This window comes from Neomonachus schauinslandi, chromosome 12 (genome assembly GCF_002201575.2).
Source record: "Neomonachus schauinslandi chromosome 12, ASM220157v2, whole genome shotgun sequence".
Lineage (NCBI taxonomy): Eukaryota > Metazoa > Chordata > Mammalia > Carnivora > Phocidae > Neomonachus > Neomonachus schauinslandi.
Genome location: NC_058414.1, coordinates 14,435,713 through 14,458,347, shown reverse-complemented (window position 1 = coordinate 14,458,347; position 22,635 = coordinate 14,435,713). Strand labels below are relative to the sequence as shown.

Genomic DNA, 22,635 nt, shown 5'->3' with positions numbered 1-22,635 from the left:
GTCTCAAGGTAGCCATTCCATAGGTATACACTGCTACAGAAATAACCACAGACCACCTTATTTTCAATGAGCTCTAAACTGGATATGAAATAATACTCAGCATTCCAGTACACTGACAGCATTTTTGTTATAAAAATGGTTTAAAAATATCACTGGTTAATAAAAATAGAAAAAAAATTAACTTGCCTTATTCCATAAGCAGAAAGAGTCTTTAATTTTAGAATTTGCTATATCGATACACAAACATGTAACGCACAAAAGGATTACTTTCCTCTTTTATTTTTAAAATAGCACTAAGATAATAAAATACGCCAGAAACAGGTCAGTAAAAAACAGCCATAATTGTTCTAAAACTTTATCAAGGCCTGCAAGAGACTTCTACAACAAGAGGTAAAAACGTGAGTTTAACTGCTCTTTTGTTATTATTAAATGCTACTTTTTTGTTTGTGGAAGGGACATTTCAAAGCGCTAGATGATAGTTCCAGTGACAGCTGTTTTTCTTGCTCTGTATCTACTCCAAAGGAGTATCAGTGAGAAGCACTGAGGTCCCATCTTTCCCAAGAGATGATGGTCTTACAATTTCACCACATGTTCTTTCTCAAAATCTCTCCTAGTGAATAGTCAAACACTAAAAATATTATGGATAAATTAAAAACCAAACAGAATCTCTGCCCCACACCCCAAGACACTATGTAATGGTAGACAGAAAGTGTTTACCTTCTTCCCTCCAGTCACAAACTGCTTGCAGCTGGATCTCACGAAATGCGGGTGCACGGCAATGATCTACAAGGGAACAAGGACCCATCACTGGTTTCAGAGTCACAGTTAAAGCACAGAATGAAAATCCTTTATACATGACAGGCAGCATGATCTAAAAATTATCCTGCTAGCTAGGTAAGAAGTCATCTATTCAGGTAATAGTCTGCAACTGAGGACATCTGAGTTTTGCTCTTCTGTGAAAAGATTTCTCCTATGAAGCCAGGTCAAAGCTAAAAGATGAGAGTGAATTAGTTCTAGTTTCTGGCTGAGTGATGATTCTCTGAGTGGGCATCCACTCTTTAGGGTCAACTGAGGCAACAAGATGTCACAAATGTTTGTAACGGAATATGATTCACAGAAGAAACCCAGAGAAAGAACCCAACGATCTCCTTGTCCGGGACGCCGTCCGATGATTTGAGGGCACCAAGTGGAACAGGTGGGGCAATGGTTTTATCTTACCCAACTGCAGTTATCAACCTTGTGTTTTTAGGGCCAATCTCTGTCCGGACCTCCACAGTCATGTTTCTGAAACCTCCATACCGTTTTCACCAGATATACTAGTTATCTGAACTCAAAACCAAATTGGCAACGTCCTGACTCAAAACATCCCTTCCGGCAACTGATGGCATTGCCACACACCACTGCCAGGGCAAGAACCAGCTCCTCCCTCCTTCCTCACCCCATCCTACCCATCACGATGGCCTGCAGCCAAGTCAACCTCCGAACGGCTTTCTACATCCCCGTCTTCGACTCCCCCTTGACTGCTCCTGACACTCCCGTTCCTGAGGTCCTGCGGTGCCCTGCCTTGAGGACAGCATTAGCATCCTGAATTGCCTTCGGCTTGAAATCCCTCTCCTGCTTAAATCACCCTCCACACTGGCAGAGTTGCCTTTCGAAAACACACATCAGATCCTATCTCTCCTTTACCTGGTGATCAATAAGTGTTCGAATAAACAAGTGAGAACAGGGGTGCCTGGGTGGCTCAGTCGTTAAGCGTCTGCCTTCGGCTCAGGTCATGATCCCAGGGTCCTGGGATCGAGTCCCACATCGGGCTCCCTGCTCCGTGGGAAGCCTGCTTCTCCCTCTCCCACTCCCCCTGCTTGTGTTCCTGCTCTCACTATCTCTCTCTCTGTCAAATAAATAAATAAAAATCTTAAAAAAAAACAAACAAACAAGTGAGAACAATGAATGACCTCTCCCTTCAACTCTAATCGTCACTTTAATGACAATAAGTGTTATCTAAGACCACTCCTCCTGCCGCACGGCTATCAGCCCTCCGATCTATACTGTATATAGTCGCCATACTCATTTTCCTTAAGCTTAGCTCAGTATATGTCACTTCTCTGCTCTTAAACATTCAATAATTTCTCCTTCTCTACCACACGGAGTCCAAATTTCTTAGCCTGAAAATAAAGCCAGCCCCAATGTGCCTGTATGGCTCTCCTGCCAAGTCACTGTTTTCTACGCCATCTAAACTAGACTGTTTCTGCCACTTCCTGAACACAACTTGAACTTTCTAGCTTCTCCGTTTATATTATATTGTTCTTCCACACGGAAAGCCAGTTTCTCTGTCCGCCCTGTCCATTTATGAAAGCCACCCAAATATCACTCCCCCTGTGAAGCCATCACCAACACGGACAGCTAGAAGTAACTTCTCTCGGCTTTGGACTCCTTAATATTGTTCGTACCTCTTTGAGTCTTGCATCGCAGACTGTGTGTATGTATCATCTCACTCACTACAAGAAAAGATTCCTGGGGACAGACTGATATCATAGTCATATAACACACATCCTGTGCTCTTTTATACCATCAAATGGTATCTAGTACTTCCTAAGTGTTGAAGAGACACTTACTGACAAAATTAATGCAACATTGGTAGTGCTCAAAGTGCTGTAATCCTTATTGCCTTCATTGAGAAAACCCTTAGAAAAATTAAAACTTGGGCGCCTGGGTGGCTCAGGTGGTTAAGCGACTGCCTTCGGCTCAGGTCATGATCCTGGAGTCCCGGGATCGAGTCCAGCATCGGGCTCCCTGCTCAGCAGGGAGTCTGCTTCTCCCTCTGACCCTCCTCCCTCTCATGTTCTCTGTCTCTCATTCTCTCTCTCACAAATAAATAAAATCTTAAAAAAAAAAAAAAAGAAAAAGAAAAACTTACTGATTACTTACTTTAATGGGGCAGTCAAAAGTCTCATGAAATTCTTCTCCAGAATACAGTCCAAATACCTGCACCTGAAAAGTAAAATGGATCCTGTCAGTTCACCCTGACAGCAACAAAGAAGGCTGCTGACTGTGAGAATACATACTATTGATTTAAAAAAGCAGAATATTTAATAATCTAAGGCCCCTGTGATCTCTATTAACTATCCAATGAAAACAATTGTATGAGGATGAGAGTACTCCACTCCAATTAAGCTTTTATAAGCATCTCATGGATAGAGTTCCCTTTACTCACCACAAATTTGTTTTATTAAATGGATGCCAGCTTTTAAAAATGAAATAGATACAAATAGGTTATTAATATTCTTTTATGAACTTCCCATAGGCTGGCCCTAAAGGAATTATTTTTTCCTTCCCTTGAAGGAAAAAGGTGCTTCTTTTTTGAGTCATATATATATATAAATCAACCATGCAGATCAATGTGGCAAGAGATTAGGTGAACTGCACTTCATTTATAATCTTACGTTGAATCTACTGAGAGCGTATAAATGTGAGATTTAAGTTTCTACTTCCCACTGCCTCCCTTAAAGTTGTTCCAGACTACTTTATCCATACTTAAAAACTGAATAATATACATTACTGCCGAGGGTACGAATCACAAATTTACAGCATGATAAATTTTTGTGACCTAAACATATCCCTGCGGACCCCATCCAGATCAAGAACTAGAACCCAAGAAGCGCCTCTGTGTTTCTTCGTATTCAGTAACACCGTGACAAATTAACCATTCCTCTGAAGTCTATCATCATAGATGAACTGTGCTGGTGTTTGAATTTTATATAAGTAGGATCGTGAACTATTTCACTGGCTTCTTCCTTACAAGATTTATCCAAACTGTTATGTATAGCAGTAGCTGGTTCTTTGCCATTGCTGCATAGTATTTCAATGTACAAATATACCACAATTCATGTACCCGCCTTTTGTTGATCATTTGGGTTGTTTCCAAATTGGGGCTATTACAAATAATGCTGCCATGAACGCTATTTACAAATCTTTTAGTGCACTTCGATACACATTTGTGAAGAGAACAGAAGTAGGAGTGGAACTGCTGTCATAAGCTCTGCATCTGTTCACATTTAATAAACAGCCAAATCATTTCACAAAGTGGTTTTGATCAATTTACACTCTTCCCAGCAGAGCTGAAGACTCCAGCAGCTCTCAGACACTTGCAGCTAACTACTGGGGGCACTCAGAACTATCTCCCAAAACTTGTGATGTGTGCATTCTTTTTCTAGTCTCTAGAAGAGGGGTATTATTTCTTCTTTAATTTTGTAAGAATTGACTAATGAAGCCATCTAGGGTGGGGTCTATGTGAGAAAGTTTTTAATTACAAATTCAAATTTTTCAGTAGTTATAAAACTATTCAGACTTTTGATTTCTTCTTGTTTTCATCTTAGTAAGTTGTGAGTGGTTCATTTTTGCGAGTTTGAAGAGGAAAATTTACTCCTGATACAATTTTTGGAGACAAATTCATTCATGAAGAGGTGAAATCATGAGGACACCCATTTTGTGACTACTGTTTTCCCATCCTGTGCCAAGTATGTTTTCTAGGTTCCAACAACAGCACATGGTACAATGTAACAAAGAGGGTATGTGATTTACCCAGAGGCGGTCTGTTAGAAGGCATTCCTGATGTGATAAATGCATGCATGCCCCACTACCACCTTGCTTCTCATTGTTTGGAGGGAATCATCATTACTGCAGTTAAGATCCCTGGATACTAATGGCCAGACCCCACTCTAGACAAACTAAACAGTTCCGGTGGGATGGAATGGTATTTTAATTCATTTACAATTTATTTAAATTATTTATTTAAAACTTAATTAATTATAAATTTTAAAATATTTAATTAAATGTAGCTAGCACTGAAAATCCTGCCCTGCCTCATGCAGTCCTTAGAGCAACACTGCTAGGTATGAGAGCAAACACCATTATGCCTGCTTATCAGATGATACTGCCAAAAAATAAAGGACTTGGCCAAGGTTGTAAGAAGCAAGAAGAGTGTTCCATACCTATTCTCTTACACACTAACATTATATGAGCCAGCTTAAAATATGGAAATAAGATATCTTCCTACGGAAAGTGTAGGAAAAGTGGAACCGGGAAAAAAACATCCAAAAGTCCCAAATATTTACCAAACTAAAGGGAAGGTGAACGTCAGACTCTGAATTAGGCAACTTTGTGACCAAAGCTGAAACTAAATGAAGCAGACCATTCATTCCAATGGATAAGCATCCTTCTGGCTACAGGAGGGTAAAGGTGGTTTTAAGAACAAAAGTTCGGTGATTTATTTTTATGGTGGGAAAAGTATATGAAATGTAAATAAATGATGTATGAACCCGCTGAAAAACACTGAGCACCAGTAAACAGAAGATAAATATTAGGACTGTGATTCTAATGGTTAAGTTAAATTATGAATTACCAGGGATAAGTGCCCCTTTAAAAATTATGAACCCATATTTAAAAAAATTATGAACCCATATTGGAGATGTAATAGTAGAATAAGGGGGAATCAACAGAAAAGCGAACAGACTACAACTCTGGGGTCAGTCCCTATTGCTACATTTAACTGAATAACCTCTTCCTCAAATATTCCTATTGTCTCCTTCAACATGGAAAACACTGTAATTTCCACAGGACAAATCTCATAAACTTGATCAGTACAAGCAGGGTGATTTGTAAAATCACCCTTTGATGTTTTGGTTCATTTCACTGATGTGACAGGCCAAAAGAGCTAGTCACAAGTTATACTACCACAGCTAATAAAATCCAAAAACAGTTTTTATCTATTTCTTCTCCCTCCCTCTTTATTTATTTTGCCACTTTTGTCAGTGAATATCATACTCGTCTGTGAAAGGAATCTGCTGAATGCTGCCTAGAGAGTTCTGGCTTTAAGGAAGATCTCATCCCAGATAAGAACCTGTAACTAAAGGCTAAAATAGAGAGGATACTTTTGAAAATGGTATCCTTTAACAACTTCCCCCAACTAGTCACAAAAACACCTAATGAAGAAAAAGAAAATTCAGAGCAGTTGGCCTTACGGCCAATCTACTGCAGTCCTGGCAATTTCTCATTAACTCCAGACCCGTAGGGCCACGTGAGGGCCATGGAAGGCATGTGATATGTGTTTTACTGCTTGAAATAAAGAAAACCTACCTTCATGGAACAGCAAAGAAGGTGTATATTCTTCTCCACTTGAGCATGGAGTTCTATGTATTTGCCAACCAGAAAACCGGGCGACGTAGCCCATCTGATGGAGAGGAACCATGAGTGAGGTGGCCAGAGGGTCGGACAACCTGCCAGGCCGTACTTCCCTCGAAACGGTCTCTCTCTCAAACCCCAGCTTCCAAACAGCAACAGGTCGAGTAGGACCAGGGATGAACATGGAAACTGCCATTCCATCTAGGGTGGGAGCTGAAGAGACCCTCACAGAGGAGACTGGTTTTCATTTTCTCCACCCATGAGGAGCATCAGAGACCCGGGAGAGGTGGCTGCAGAGGCTCCCATGTCACTGGGGGAGCTGCTTTAACTGATGACCTCTGGTCAGGGGAAATCAAGCTCATTTATGGGGCCCCTGTGTGGAGCAAAGAAGGTGATTCCACAACATGCAAAATGCTAACAAACAAGGCCAAGAGCAATCAAACAAAGAACATGTTTGCTAACCTGGATTCAGAAAAGAGCTCTTCTCCTTGTTCTGGGATGGATAAACAAGCAACAAAAAACACACACAAAGTCTATAAAAAGGATATTGCAGAACACACTTCTGATGACTCAAGAGGGAAAAAAGGAAAAGGAAGAAAAGGAAGAAAATTGGAAAACTGTTCAGTGACTTCACTAAGAACAAAAGACCTCTGTGAGTCTGGAGCAGAAAGACAGCCAATTACTGCATTGTTTCTTCTGTTCTCATACTCTTCCAAACAATTTACAAATATTAACTCATTTATTTCTAATAATCAACGAGGCAGGTACTATCATTATCCCCAGTTTATAGAGGAGGAAATGGACTGAGGCACAGAGAGATAGGAATAACATACCTGACATCACACAGCTAAAATGTGGCAGCACGAATCCATTCCTAACCTTTAGACTATACTGCCTGGCACTCTAACACACAAGAGGGACACCTGGGTGGTTCAGTCAGGTAAGCGTCTGCCTTCGGCTCAGGTCACAAGCCCCACATCGGGCTCCCTGCTCGGTGGGAAGCCTGCTTCTCCCTCTCCCTCTGCCTGCCGCTCCCTCTGCTTGTGCTCTCTATGTCAAATAAATACATAAAATATTTAAAACAAAAAAAGAAAGAAAGAAAGAAATACAAGAAGTTGTAAATTTTTTTTCAAATTAAATATATATCTGGCTGATATGAAAATAGAGCTGGGAGCAATAGAAAGACTTCAGGAAAATTAAAAATCCAAGATAGAATAAAACTATTGCATGAGGCAAAGCTGACATTGGAATAAAAGCAAATCAGCAAAGGGAACGAACAAGAAACTCCCTGACTACAGAGAAAGGACGAGGAGAAAAACCATGAGAAAGAAAAGCACAAACACGTGGGGGCGCCTGTGTGCGTGCCACCCACGCGCGGTACGACCAGTTTTCCTTACGATATACACATTTTCAAAAGGAGAAGAGTGAATGGTGCTTATCCATTCACCCTCTTCCCTTGAAAAGTTTAAGTACAATAATGTAGGAGGGGGGAAAGGCCAGTCTGCAATGGGCTAAGAAGTGAATGGTTAGCAGTAAAAACAGTTAACATAAACCCAGAGGGCTCACCGTCCACCCAGCACCTGGCAACGTTCCAGGCAGGGCCCCCAGCGTGCCCACTGCCCAGCAGAGGAAGCTAACGGGAGGCCAAGCCGTGAGGCCGGCCTAACACAGGGGAGCCGAAATCCCGCCCAGGCAGGCGGAATATGGAGCCAGCGTTTAGCCTCTGCACCATAACTGCCTCCAGCCTAAGTATTATTGGGTTTCTTTGAAGAAATGAAAATAAATGGAACTGAAGCAATAATCAAAATCAGAACTGAAGTAAACTTTCCTGAAATGAAAACAATACTTCAGTATATGGATCAAAAGGACTTACTGTGTTCCAGACAAAATTAATGAAAATAGACCCGAACAAGACATAACTTAGCAAACTGAACTACAAGGGCCGTATACTGTTTTATTGTTGTTATTATTATTAGTCTAAGCTCCAAGAGAGAACAACAACAAAAAAAATTAAAAAGGTTTTGTGAAAGAACAAAGGTATGCTAGCCTCAGACATGTCCACAAAAATAAAGGTCAGACAAAAGGGAGCAACATCTCCAAAATTTTAAGAGAGAATATCCCCACTCTGCCCTCTACACTAAATTGATTCTAGTTTATGTATGAAGGCGACACATTTTATCTAGGGGTCTTAATACACTAAAGAAAGAAAAATCACAACAGCCATTTAAAGATGCATTAGATCTAGATATCTGGAGTTTATCTTTGTAATAATCTTTGTTTTTATCATTACTGACCACTTTGCCAGATCATTCTATACTAGCTACTTAATTTTCCCAATACTGCTAGCTTACATAAATTATGTGCACCAAAATATGTATTTTCACTTCTTTCAATGCTAATACAACATATGTGAAAACTATTTTCAAAAATGTATCACAGGTCTACACCAAAATATGGCAGTTAAAAATCTGCCTAAATGAGAAAACAGGTATTTGCCAAGAAGTGTACCAGGTGATATCTGAGGGTCATTATCCACTAGACAGAGTTAAAATATCCCAGTTTGCCACTTCAAATAATAATTATTCAACATTTAAAGTTCGAAAATTCCTTGATGAAGTATTTTGGTAAAAATTCTTTTCCAATTTGAAAAATGAATACTCTTTCAACAATTTAGTTTAACTAAATTGGCTGTCAGTCCAGAAGGAATTCCTTATCTTTAAGAACACAAAATAAAGACGACCTTCCTTTACAAGTTCATAAATACAAAAAGGTTTCAACTGTTTGGATAATTCTCAATTTCCATACGTACCAACTCCTCCCTCACCTCCCTGACAGTCTAGCCCACCTCGAAATTTTAGAAAGTACTGTAAAATTTGACAGTGTTCTTTGGAAAGCACAGTGTTCCAATTACCATTTCAAAAGACCTTTTGGGCAATATCAAGCTTAGATATATAAAATGCATTCTTGTGTGTCAAGAGGACTTATTTTTCTTTTGCTAATAGATTAAATGAGTATAAATCTTTTACATGGAGTACACTGTTTTTCATTTACTCATCTTAATGACCCACTGAATTTAGATCATGTAAAAATACAAAATTAGATTAGGAAATGTGCTCTATTCAGTCAGGAATATGTAAGATCATGTAATGATTCTTAATGCACTTTCTTCTCAAACTGTTATTTTAGAAAAGTAGCTTACATACACTGTGCATTAGAATTTTATCATTGCAAACCAACATTAGAAAAGACTTCCATCGACTGAGAAACAAAAAAGACATTCTTATAAGTGGAAAATCAATCACCACAACCACTAAATGTCACAGCTCAACATCAGCAAGAAGCACTGATAATTGTTAGTTATACACTGCACAAATGATGTATGTCCTCGGTTGAGGAAGTGGGTGCCAGGTTTTTAGAAAACTGTACATATATTGATTTTACGTTTATTTAACGTGGCCATTGTAAGATACTTTATTCTTCTGATAAACTATGATTGCTTATCAAAAGATTCTATAATTCAAGAGAAACATTCATAACTTGTGTGAAAATGAAAACCACCGGCCCACAGAAATCATGCCCACAAAATCCAATTTTGTGGATTTATGGTGGAAAGGCATTAAACTACTGTCTTGCAGGAACTGCAGACTAGTCACTGAAGTGTAAGTGGCACAGCAGTAATGATTAAGGTGACAGTTCCCCCTGCCACAGCTGTTAATCAGCTTAATACTAGTTACATTATTGACATTCTTGTAATTACTTTTCCTAAGGTACATTTGTGCGACATATATTTTACTTTAATTATGAGCAATCGGAAGCAAGTCCAATACCCAAAAAGAATAATCAAGGTTCTCCTAAAGCAGGTATACAGCAAGCAGAGTGCGTTTCCAAGCCCCTGGAGTTGGAGACCATCCCAGAGCTCAGAACCAGACAGTGTTTTCCACGTCCCCATGTCATCGCCATACCTTGCCATCCTCTGAACATACGCCCATGTGCTCTCCACTCTCATCCAGGCTAATCTGATTTATCTTCACGGGACTCTATTCAAACAAACAAACAAACAAACATGTAAAACTTCAGGAAAATATATACATCAACAACCAAATGCCTTGGCTCTTTATTTAAGTGAAACAAACTATCAGTTTAGATGTGTAAGTCTAAGACATACTCGGTTTTTGCAAATGAAAATGGTAAAGTACAGCTTTGCTCTCACACATATAATAAACCCGGAAACCTAAGATTTCTCAAAATTATGTATTGCACGTGCTTCAGTCCCAGCTAAAATGTTATTTTTGTTACAGGTTATATGTCTTTTTATTTATTCTGTTCTATTTACTCCCCATTCCAAAATTCCTTCCCAACCAAATCCATTAAAAGAACATAACAAACGCCAAAATAAAAAATCATGAGGTAAAGAAAAATCTTCACTGTTTTAGTTTGGTACGTTCTTCTCTCATAAATCACTAAATCAACTTTGTATTTACACTTTATGCTTAGTACTTTCTGGGGGGAAATCCATAGGGTCTAGTTGATAGTCACTAATTTGTTATGCCTCTTCTTTTGAGTAATCTCAAATTTTAAAAATCTGTCAAGACCGAAATCAGGCATTCTACTTCGAATGTATTTTCCCAGGCGTAAATACACAACGGGACTTTTATGATTTTTCACAGCTTTCTAGTTTTCTATGTAGCCAACTGTTTCCTTACTAAAACATTCATATAAGTGGATTTTCCAATAGAAGTAAAAACTGGTAAATGTTGACAACATTAAAAAATGGCAAGCTTTTTTTTTTCCCTTCTTAAATAATGGCAGTTTCCTGCTATTTTACACAAAACACGATCGAACAAACTAAGCATGGAAAGAAAAGCCTTCATCAGTTATGACACGAGTCTGAGAATTCGTTTTTTAAAGTATCTAACCTTAAGATAATTTGGCTTGTTGATAAGAATAAATGGAAAAATACAAAATGGAATGTTCCTTTCTCAGTGGAAAGTATCTCAGAGCTAGTAAGCAAAGGTTAGGGCAGACCAAGACCCCCAGACCTCAGAAGGCCACCCCCTGACTGATGCTATTGAGAGAAATTCCTCAGTCGCAGGACGAGACAGCTGGCCCCAGAGTCCTTCCTCGTGTTGATCACCGCACAAGCAACATTCCTGAAGTGCAGCCTATGAAAAGCAACCTATCTCCTTAAAAGTTCCTAGAATGTTGAGGTGCCTGAATGGCTCAACTGGTTAAGTGTCTGCCTTCAGCTCAGATCATGATCCCAGGGTCCTGGGACCCAGCCCCGTGTCTGGCTCCCTATTTAGCAGGGAGACTGCTTCTCCCTCTCCCTCTGCCCTCACTCGTGCTGTCTCTCTCAAATAAATAAGCAAAATTAAAAAAAAAAAAAAGTTTCTAGAATGTTAAACAAGGAAAGGACCTTGTAGATAGATATTTGATCCCTTTCACAGGGGAATAAACCCAAGTCCATGGATGAGAATCACAACAGAGAAAGAGCCAGGGATCTGACCTAGAGAGCAGGGGACAGGCATCCTGCACAGGGAGTGTGACGGATGGCAAGGAATACGCAAAACAAAATACAAGCCGAACTGGGAAAGCAGTGAGGCCAGCGCATCTGGACTCCTGACTGAGAGGCCCGACTGCTCAGCTTCTATAGTCTTCTTTGGATAAATGCTTTCCTCCCTGAGAATCCTCCGGGACCAGTTTCCTGACGCTCATCATTTTGTTCATAAACCAACATTTCAATACCCATCTACTCTTGGCAAATATAAACCCTGCACACCCTTAACTGTAATTTAACTGGCATTTGGTTATAATCTATCTCAAATTACATTTTAATAGGGGCACATAGTCTATCAATGCTGATAGGCTGTCCTGTCCAGCACAGTAGTACCTGCATGTGACTGTACAGAATCAAAACTAAACAAAATCGAAGTATGCCGAGTGCTCAACCACCACATGTGACCAGCAGCTATCGTATTAGACAGCACATGAGTCAGAACATTCTCCTCACTGCAGAAAGTTCTACTGGATGGTGCCATTCCAGGCCTACAAAACTGAGATCCGCCGCTGAATGCAGTCCTTCTTTATAAGGCCCTTCTTTACAACAATGTACAATTAAGAAGTGTATTTCCTTCCCATATATATGTCACAATTTATGTGATTTTCTTCTTGGACTCTGGGACTCTGTGTCAGTCCTCTCCAGGTCATACTCCATCATTTTCAAAGACCCAGCAGATACAGCAGCGGACACATGGTCGTCACCACCTCACGATAAGGAAAAGGAGGCCTCAAGAGTTTCTGAGAGCTATGTGGAACCACAGTCCTTCTCAGTGGCTAGGTAGACTTTTCATGACAATGTGTTCTTTCCCGAGTAGAATCTGTACCACCACATTAGCAATGTTACAGGGAAAAGCAGATCTACAAAGTTTGAGATTCCCTTCCCTCACATCCCTGTGAGCAACAGAATTTTTTTTTTTACTTTTTTTTCTGCCAAAGATCAATATTATTGATTTATTTCCCTGACTACTAATAAACATAAGCATTTTCCTTATGTCTGCTGGCCAATTAATTTGTCCAAGCAGTTGAGCTTATTCACAGACAGCTCTTACTCATTTTTCTACAGACATGCTTGTTGTTTTCTTGTTAATTTCCTTTTTATTTTTAGGGTAGGAGGTCTTGGTACAATACCTCACCCAGACATTGTATGTGGTCTCCTTTTTTTTTTTTAAATTGGAAGATGGCTATTGCTTTATTTCTAATGTATGTATAAGTTTTTAATACTTTTGGGACTCATTTTTTTCCCAAATGGATATCCAGCTGGGGTAGCCCCATTTATTAAATAATCCATCCTTCTCTTGAAGAGAACTGTTTGTCATAAAGTAAATATTCACATGCCCTCAGATAACCTTCTGGGTTTTCAATTGTGGTTTCTTTGTCTGTTGCTATATCGATTCATCATTGACTTAATTATAATACACATAGTATGTTCTGTTACCTGGTAAAAGGCAAGACTGAGCCAAAGATCTCCACTTTCCTTGGCTTTTTTCGGGATTTTTAGGCTTCCGTGTGAAGTTAAAGATGAAACGACCCTCATGTTGCTAAACACAGTGGTCAATGTTCAAAGCTAACTTACTTTAATAGGCGGATGTAACACTGCTGATAACGTTCTCCTTCTCTTTGCTTCCAGGATACCATACTTGTCTGGTTTTCTTTTAAATTTCCAGCTTCCCTCTCTGTGTCTTTGGCCGAATTCTCCCAATCTCCTGATTTCTATATTTCAGGTTCAGTCCTTTGTGGCTCTTCTCTTCCTTTGGTTTTCTTCCAAGCCATGAACTGACTCCTAAATTTTATCTCTAGACCGGGCCCCTCCCTCTTTCAGACCAATATACAGAACTGCCTATTTTACAGATGTACTTAGATGCCTACCAGGCATCTCAACTAAAGTGTATCCCAACCCAAGATCGTAATGCTCCCTTATGAAAGGGCCCTTCTTAATGTTTCCCTCATCCTGGTTAAGGACAACTACATTCTTCTGGCTGCTCAGGGCAAAAAACCTTGGGGCCATTCTTGACCTGTTTTTCTTTCACACTCTACTGTGTTTCTGTCAGCAATTCTTATCATCGTGTAAACCAGATTTATCCAGACTTGGGCCACTTTCACCAGCCCTAGAGCTGCCATCCAAGCCACCATCATTCTTGTCTGGATCATCCTAATAGTTTCCTACCTAGTGGACCTGCTTCTGCTGTCACTCTCCCAGAAGTCTGTTCTCAAAACCAGCAGAGAGCTATTGTTAACAGGTTGATCAGATAATGTCATCCCTTTCAAATCCTCCAATGGCCTCCCATCTCAGGATAAAACCCGAAGTTTTTACTATGAGCTGAGAGTCCTCAACAATCTGGTTCCAGCCCTCCCGCCAAGGTCTCCCTTCATCTATGCTCTGCCTTATTCTCTCTCCTCCAGCCACAATGACCTTCCTGCTCTCTTCCTGCCTTAGAGCTTTTGCACCTGTTTGCCTGGAATGCGTCTCCGCCAAATCCTCACTGGTAGTCACCTTCTCAGGGATGCTTTCTGGTCACCAATCTAAAATTTCAACATTCACCCAAACATCACAACTCCTTCACCGCTTTATTTTTCCCCTGTAGCATTTACCACTACCTACCTTACTATGTGTTTTACTTATTTATCTTATTCACTGTCAAACTCACTCACTACAATAAATTCATGAGAGAGTTCAAAGAATAAAAAATTCCAATCACACACAAATTCTTACAGAGAACAGAACAGAAAGGATATGTTTCCCAAATCATTTTAGCAAGCCAGCATAACCTTATAATAACAAAGCTCAACAAGGATATTATGAGAAAGAAAAAGTACAAGTGAATCTCAGTCATGAACATAAATGGAAAGATCCTAAAGAAAACATTAATAAAGGGGCGCCTAGGTGGCTCAGTCATTAAGCATCTGCCTTCGGCTCAGGTCATGATCCCAGGGTCCTGGGATCTAGCCCCGCACTGGGCTCCCTGCTCAGCAGGAAGCCTGCTTCTCCTGCTCCCACTCCTCCTGCTTGTGTTCCCTCTCTCACTGTGTCTCTCTCTGTCAAATAAATAAATAAAATCTTTTAAAAAAAAGAAAATATTAATAAAGTCAGCATATACTAAGGCTAGTATAACATAGGGAAATGAACTAATATATTAGAATTCTCTACATTAAGAAAATAAATGAGGAATATCAAAAGATCATCTCAACAGACGCAGAAAGTGATGAAACTCAACACCCATTCCTGGTAAAAACTGTTGGCATGGTGGGATGAAAAGTCCTCATTCTCACTTAATGGTGAAATGTTGAAAGCTTTCCCTTTGATATCTCTACAATATTGACTCTTCTAATCCATAAACCTGGAGCCTTTCTCCATTTATTAGACCTTCTTTAATGTCTCCAAATAAAATGTGATACTTTTCCCCTTGGAGGTCTTGCACTTTATTTTATTCCGGGAGTGGCAATGCCTGCAAGCACCCTTTTCTCCTTCCTGGTATGTATAATAGGATTCCATTTACACAACATACAAAAATAGGGAAAATTCTATGACAGTGCACAGGGGGTAACCAGAGAGGGCAGAAAATGAAAAAGAAAAGCTAAGCATTTTCAATTATAAAGATCAGTGCAGTGGGGTCCCTCTAAGGGAACTTCGAGCGGAGGGGGATTTCACACTGTCTATTCTCAACAGAATGCTAGTTACATGATGGTTTGCATTATAACTATTGTTTCACTGCATATTTTATGTGCTTTGTCAAGTTGTATTTCACAATAAAAATAAACATTAAAAACTTAAAGTAAAATTAAGAAGAACTTGCCCATGAAAATGTCTGGGGTCAATACCTTCAGTGGCTTATTTCTTAGATCATGTTTTTTCCCCCATGACTGTCAAGCAACTCAAATGTTCTTGTTCTGTTCTGGTCATCTTGGTTTTCCCAGAAAATACTCCATTTCATATTCTTGAGATGAAAATTTTTTTATTTTACTTTTTCTTCTTTTAATATTTTAGTAATACTAATGATATTACTCCTCCTCCTCCTCCTACTGCTGAGTTAACATTTCCTATAGGCTTATTGGGCATCAGGCTGTAAGAGTGACACACGTGTACCATTTATTCCTCACGGCAATTCTAGGAAGAAGGTACTATTATTTTTCCTATTTTACATTTGCAAATATGAAAATGTCGTTTTTAATGTTTTCTATCTTATTAATTTATTATATATTAATTTTCCCTTTTTGTCTTAGAACAATTTTGTTGACCTTACTGTAACTTCCTCACATTAATATAGTGTGCCTTAGTTCTTGCTGCTCATCTATTAACCATAAAATAATCAAATATCTGGCATTTACCTTTAAGGATACAAATTGGCCATAAATTAGAAGCCAAAAAATAATGTGTAATTGCAATAATTATTTCCTCTTTGAGAAAAGTAACATTTTATTTTGTTTTATTTCTAAGGATGGTGACAGTATTACTTGGTTATTTATCTAGTTATTAATAAAATTCTAGTGTAACTACAATTGTGGTCAGAAATGTGGTTTGTATAACATATTTTTTTAAATTAATTGCTCTTTGAAACCTAAGATATTCATTTCCAACGAACACATAATCTCTGGTTCAAAGTACGCGTATTTCTAATGTTATTTATTATCAACTAGTTTCTATGTATCCTTATTTACTTTCTTCTTCTTGATCTATCAAAGACTGATAGAAACATGTTTCAAAACTTCCCATTACAACTGTAGTTTTGCCCATTTCTCCCTGAATTTCAAGTAAGTTTTGGTCTAGATATTAGATGTCCTATAATCTGGCACATCAAAGGTATGAAAAAGTTTCCTTTTATCCCTAAATGTAATCAATACAATATGTGGTCTGCTGGCTAATACTCTTTTGCCTTAAACTCTACTTTTCCTCACATTTTTATTGCCAACATGCTTAATATTTATTTCAAATATCAAAGCTGAGGATATTTTTCTTTTAGTAACAAAGTATTTTGCACTTTTTAGAATTATGTTTCCCCATTCCATTATTACTCTTTTGCTATATTACTCAAATTCTTTTGTCTATCCAGGGAGAATTTAAATGCTGTTCATTCTGTTTGTATTCTATTAGTGATTATTTTTAAAGTTTTAGAAATTCTACTTGAATTATCTCTCACTCCAAATCAATGCAATGGTATACACTGACTCATTTAGAAGATAAGGTATTTAGCACATGTTTATTTACTACCTCCTTCCTTTCCCTATTTTAATGTGAAAGTACAAATATTTTATATTTCATAAGTCACACCAAATAAAATTGGAGAGAAAATCTAGTAAATACATCAGTAAAAATTACAACCTTAAACTATAAGTTCTAAGCATGAATCCAATCTAGAGGATTGATTCTTCCTCTAGAAACTGTTTAGCTACTGGGATGTCCATAATTTTAAAACTGATTCATGAGAGGTCAGTTAAAGATTAGGGATATTTATCTCTTGTCATGTACACTGCAAAGAACTTTACAGCTTATTGTACACTTTAAATTCTTCTTTAGTTTTTGAAAATATTTGGACTTCTTATCATGTAAATCAAACCAAGTAAAACAGTCAACTCCCAAAAGAAATAGTACAAATTATAGGTAAACAAGGAAAAGAGTCAACCTTAGTAATAACAACAAATAAATACAACAAGACATTTTGCCTATGGAATTGGCAAAGATTGTTTAAATATCCAGTTTTGGCTTACAGACACTCCTCATACCCTACTGGTGGGAATTCAAATTTGGAGAAACTTTCCTAAGGATCATTTGACAATGTGTATCAAAAATCTTCAAAATATGTATTGTCTGGGGCGCCTAGATGGTGCAGTAGGTTAAGCGTTGGACTCTAGGTTTTGGCTCAGGTAGTGATCTCAGGGTTGTGAGACTGGACCTGCCCTGGGCTCCACATTCAGTGTGGATTCTGCTTAAGATTCTCTCTCCCTCTCCCTCTGCCCCCTCCTAACCCAACCCCCCCACCAGTGCTCTTACTCTCTTTCTCTGAGATTAAAAAAAAAAACTTTTTAAAAATATATGTATTGCCTATTTTACACAAGAAGAAGTAAGAGGGGTGCCTAGGGTGGCTCAGTCAGTTAAGTGTCTGCCTTTGGTTCAGGTCATGATCTCGGGGTCCTGGGATTGGGTCCTGCATTGAGGTCCCTCATCAGCAGGGAGTCTGCTTCTCCCTCTGCCTCTCCCCCCCAATCCCCCCCAAACTTGTGCTCTCGCTCTTTCTCTCTAATACATAAAATCTTTTTTTTTTCTTTTTTTAAAGATTTTATTTATTTATTTGACAGAGAGAGAGATAGCGAGAGCAGGAACACAAGCAGGGGGAGTGGGAGAGCGAGAAGCAGGCTTCCTGCCGAGCAGGGAGCCCGATGTGGGACTCGATCCCAGGACCCTGGGATCATGACCTGAGCCGAAGGCAGACGCTTAACGACTGAGCCACCCAGGCGCCCCAAATAAAATCTTTAAAATAACAACAACAAAATTATTTTGCAAAGACACTTTCCACAGCAGGTTTCTTTTGTAAGACACTAAGAAATGGAAATTATCTAAATTTCTAAAAGCAAGGAATATAAACGATGAAAATTAAAAGAACAAAAAAACTAAGTTTAAAAAATGTATTATACAGGGGCGCCTGGGTGGCTCAGTCGGATAAGCGTCTGCCTTCGGCTCAGGACATGATCCCAGGGTCCTGGGATCGAGTCCCGCATCGGGCTCCCTGCTCCGCAGGAAGCCTGCTTCTCCCTCTCCCACTCCCCCTGCTTGTGTTCCCTCTCACTGTGTCTTTCTCTGTCAAATAAATAAATCTTTAAAAAAAAAAATGTATTATACAATAAAGAATCTGACTTTGGGGTGCCTGATTGATTGGATATCCAACTGTTGTTTTCAGCTCAGGTCATGGTCTCAGGGTCATGGGATCGAGCCCCAAGTCAGGCTCCACGCTCTTTGGGAAGTCTGCTTGAGATTCTTACCCTCTCCTTCTGCCCCTCCCCCTGCTCACATGTGTGTGTGCTCTTCCTCCCTCTCTCTCTCTCAAATAAAGAAATCTTAAAAAAGTAAAATAAAGAATCTGACTTTATCCAAGAGAAGTCAGGTCTTTACTCTTGGTTTCTGGGAGATAATCTATCCTGATAGGAATGTGTTAAAGGTGAAAGACCTCACAGTCTTTCAGTGGGCCACGCCAGAAAGACTAACCCTGTGATTGCAGGCGGGGGCTTTGGGTCACAGGGTATCAACCCCCAATCCGGAAGCTGAATTCAACCATGTGGACAACCATCAACCAATCATGCCTACATAACAGATCCCCACTAAAAATCCTGACCAGCAATGGGAGCTTCCCTGGTTGTCACACATCTATGCCAGGGGGTAACATGTCCTGAGGACGATGGAATCTTGCATCCCAGGGTCTGTCCTATGCATCTCTTCCTTTAGCTGATTTTTTGACTGTATCCTTTCCTTGTAATAAACTGTAATTGTGAGTATAACAACTTTCAGTGAGTTCTGTGAGGCCTCTAACTAACTATTAATGAGAGTGCATCTGGGAACTTCCCAGATCTTGTAGTTGGTCTTGCAAGTCTACAGCAAACTCACTCATCTGGAAGACTGTGCCCTCAACTCTCACAATTCGGCTAGCTCTGAGTAAACCATCCAGTGTTTATAAATACAACTGTATTTACAGCTATTTGTACATAACATATGTGACTGGAAGTAGATACTCTAAAATATTACCACTGGTTTTATCTGGGTGCTGAGATACTATCATTGTTTAGACGGTCCTTTTCTATGTTTTGCTAATTTTCTATAGCATATATTTATTTTGTTCGTAATCCAAAGATAAATATTTTTAAATGACTATGTAGTCAGTTCTTTAATTTAAAACCAAAAAGATAGCAAAATTTATCTTAATTGTTAAAGCCATCACTCTGGGGACCTGCAGCACCCATTTTTACCTAAAGTGACAACTGAGTCTCATCAGTACGCACATCAGTTTCTATGACTAGTTTCGTAATATTTGATAAAGAACAAATAAATAACAGGATTTCAGCATTACAGCTGTCAATGGCACAAGAAGCAGGTCTGGCATCTGTAATCATTCCTCACAGGAAAAGGAACAAATGCCTTACGCATTTCTGCCATTTCTGCATACTTGAAATAAATGGGAAAAGGAGAAAGGGTACAGGAGGGAAACTGGAGTGCAGGAGTCCGTCTTTCTTCAATATGGAGTTTTCTAATTGCCTGTTTTACACAGAGACTTTAGGGGGTGTGTCTGCAAAGCTGGGATACTGGAGTAGATGTAAACAAGAAAAGGGACCCGAGAAAAAAAAGACCCAAGAAAAATGGCCTCAGCTGCATTTTCCATTAGCTACAATTTTATTCCTAATGGAGACAGGTTTGGAATTCTGGACAATATAAGTGAGTCTGTTCAAAAATCAATCATGTCAAGCTGACACTATAGAACATACAAAAATGTTTCCTTAATGGAACAAAAAAAGAGGCCTGAGTAAGCAGGAGGGGGTGAGGACCGGCCCATACCTTCTATGCCCAAGTCCTCTACAGGTGGTCTCAAGTTCTTAAATTTAAAGAAAAGGCAAAATTACCAACATGTACACCTCATGTGATAATCAATTACCTAATGTAAAATGCCTGAAATAAATACACTTAGTATGGATTATGTCAGCTCTTCAATTAGGAATAAATTCACGGTCATTTCCAAAGCTGCTTTTAATGGTGTTCTTTGTGGTAACTTCTTTTCCCCCGACACTCCTCATCATCCCACCTTAAGCTATCAGTCCCCCAACAGTGAACCTAAGAAATCAATTTGCTAATGTATAATTTGTAAGGCTCCTCTGACTAACAAATGGATAATTGATTCCTTCACAAATGCTGCATCCCCATGGACACAGAGCGGACTGAATAAGAAACAGAAGATGGATTTCATTTTCGTTCTCTGAGATCCACTAGTTAGCAATCCGAACATCCACATGGTTGCCCGGGCAGCTTCATGCTCTTTAGTCACACTTAGCAAGCAAGCTGCACTTACATTACACGTGTGAAAAGCAAACGCCTGTTCTTTCATACTTGGGAAAAGCTCTTTTTACTGCTTATTTTACTCTCCCCTGATGATACACCCCGAGGTGAGCAAGACCTCCAGCTGGATGTAAGAAGTCTCTGAAAAATACACCTACTTGAGGGTTTTCTACACATCTACAAAACAAACATTTATTTTCTCGCTGACTTAGTCTATGGCCAGAACAACCTAACCTTTAGCTATAAACTCTCAAATTTTCTCTGTTGCTCTAAGATTTCATCTCAGGTTTTCAATACTCAGTATCGGGCTTGAATAGCTGAAGAAGAGCTCACAGGCCACATCTAGCAATCACTTCTCCACGATATTCACTACAATGCTTTCCATTGTTAAAATGAGTATGCAAGAAAACTGTATTCTTGTGAGGTTTTAAAGATGATCCTACCTCTCTAAGATTTAATAACTACATTAATTTGAGGTTCTTGATGTGATAATCCAGCTTTTAACAGAAGCTGCTGTTTCTGCAGATGGAAGAAAAATGCTCCGTCAGTAGCAATTCATTCCAACCTGAGAAATAACCAGAAAACTTAAAAGGCTACAAAGTCCTTATTTTCCACTCTGAATAAAAGGAAGGAGTAGTGGTGAAAGGAGGAACAACCACATATAAGTTATGTTTCCAATTTTGTATGATAATGTGGCTGAAATATTCTTTATTCTACAAACAACTACTGACCAATTATAAATTTATACTTTCAAAAATACATTCCCTTTCGAATAGAAAAAAAAAATCCTAAAATTTATATGAAACCACAAGACTCCAAATAGCCAAAGTAATCGTAAGCAAGAAAAAGCAGAGGCATCACACTTCCTGATTTCAAGCTATATTACAACACTATATTGATCAGGACAGTATAGGACTGACATCAACATGGACACCGAGAGCAATGCAGAATCAAGGGCCCAGAAATAAACCTGTGCATATATGGTGACCTAGTGTTTCAAGAATACTCAATGGTGAAAGGAAAGTTCCCTTAATAAATGGTGGGAAAACTGGATATTCCTATGTAAGTAATGAAACTGGACCCCTATCTTATACCACTTACAAAAATTAACTCAAATGGATTAAGAACTTCAAGGTAAGGTATGAAACCATAAAACTCCTAGAAGAAAACATAGGGAGAAAGCTCCCTGTCAGTCCTGGCAATGATGTTTTGGACATGACACCAAAAACATCAAGTAACAAAACCAAAACTTGCAAGTGGAACTACATCAAACTAAAAGGCTCTGTACAGTAGAGAAATGATCAACAAAATGAAAAGGCAGCCTACAGAACAGAGGGCACTATGTGCAAACCATGTATCTGGTCTGGGGTTAATATGTAAAATATACAAGGAATTCATACAACTCAACAGCAAGAAAACAACCTGATTTAAAAATGGGTAGAGGACTTGAACTGACATTTCTCCAAAGAAGACATACAAATGGCTGACAAGTACAGGGAAGCTGCTGCACGTCACTATTGACCATGGAAATGCAAATCAAAACCACGATGAGCTATCATGTCATACCTGTTAGGAAAGCTTTTTTAAGAGCTAACAAATGCTGGCGAGGACGTGCAGAAAAGGGAACCCTGGTGCACTGTTGGTGGGAATGTAAGTTGGTACAGCTACTATGGACAACAGTGTGGGGATTCCTCAAAAAATCACCACTAGAACTACCACATGATAGAGCAATCTCACTTCTGGGTATAAATCCAAAGGAAATGATTCATGATCTCAAAGAGATTTGTACCCTCACGTTCACTGCAGCATTATACATAACAGCCAAGAGAGGGGAACAACCTTAGTGTCCACTAACAGATGAATGGATAAAGAAA

General features: G+C 39.1%; 1 protein-coding gene across 2 annotated transcripts in view; it reads right to left on the bottom strand.

The window, feature by feature from the left end:
- The window catches only part of VPS41 (VPS41 subunit of HOPS complex), a 181,563-nt gene that overhangs the window by 98,663 nt on the left and 60,265 nt on the right, over positions 1–22,635 (bottom strand). For both annotated transcript variants that reach the window (XM_021703650.2, XM_044919922.1), the window contains exons 5-7: positions 10,140–10,214; positions 2,926–2,988; positions 718–783 (exon numbers count right to left, since the gene is read on the bottom strand). In XM_021703650.2, the coding sequence (XP_021559325.1) occupies positions 718–783; positions 2,926–2,988; positions 10,140–10,214 (204 nt within the window). The remainder of the gene's footprint in view (positions 1–717; positions 784–2,925; positions 2,989–10,139; positions 10,215–22,635) is intronic.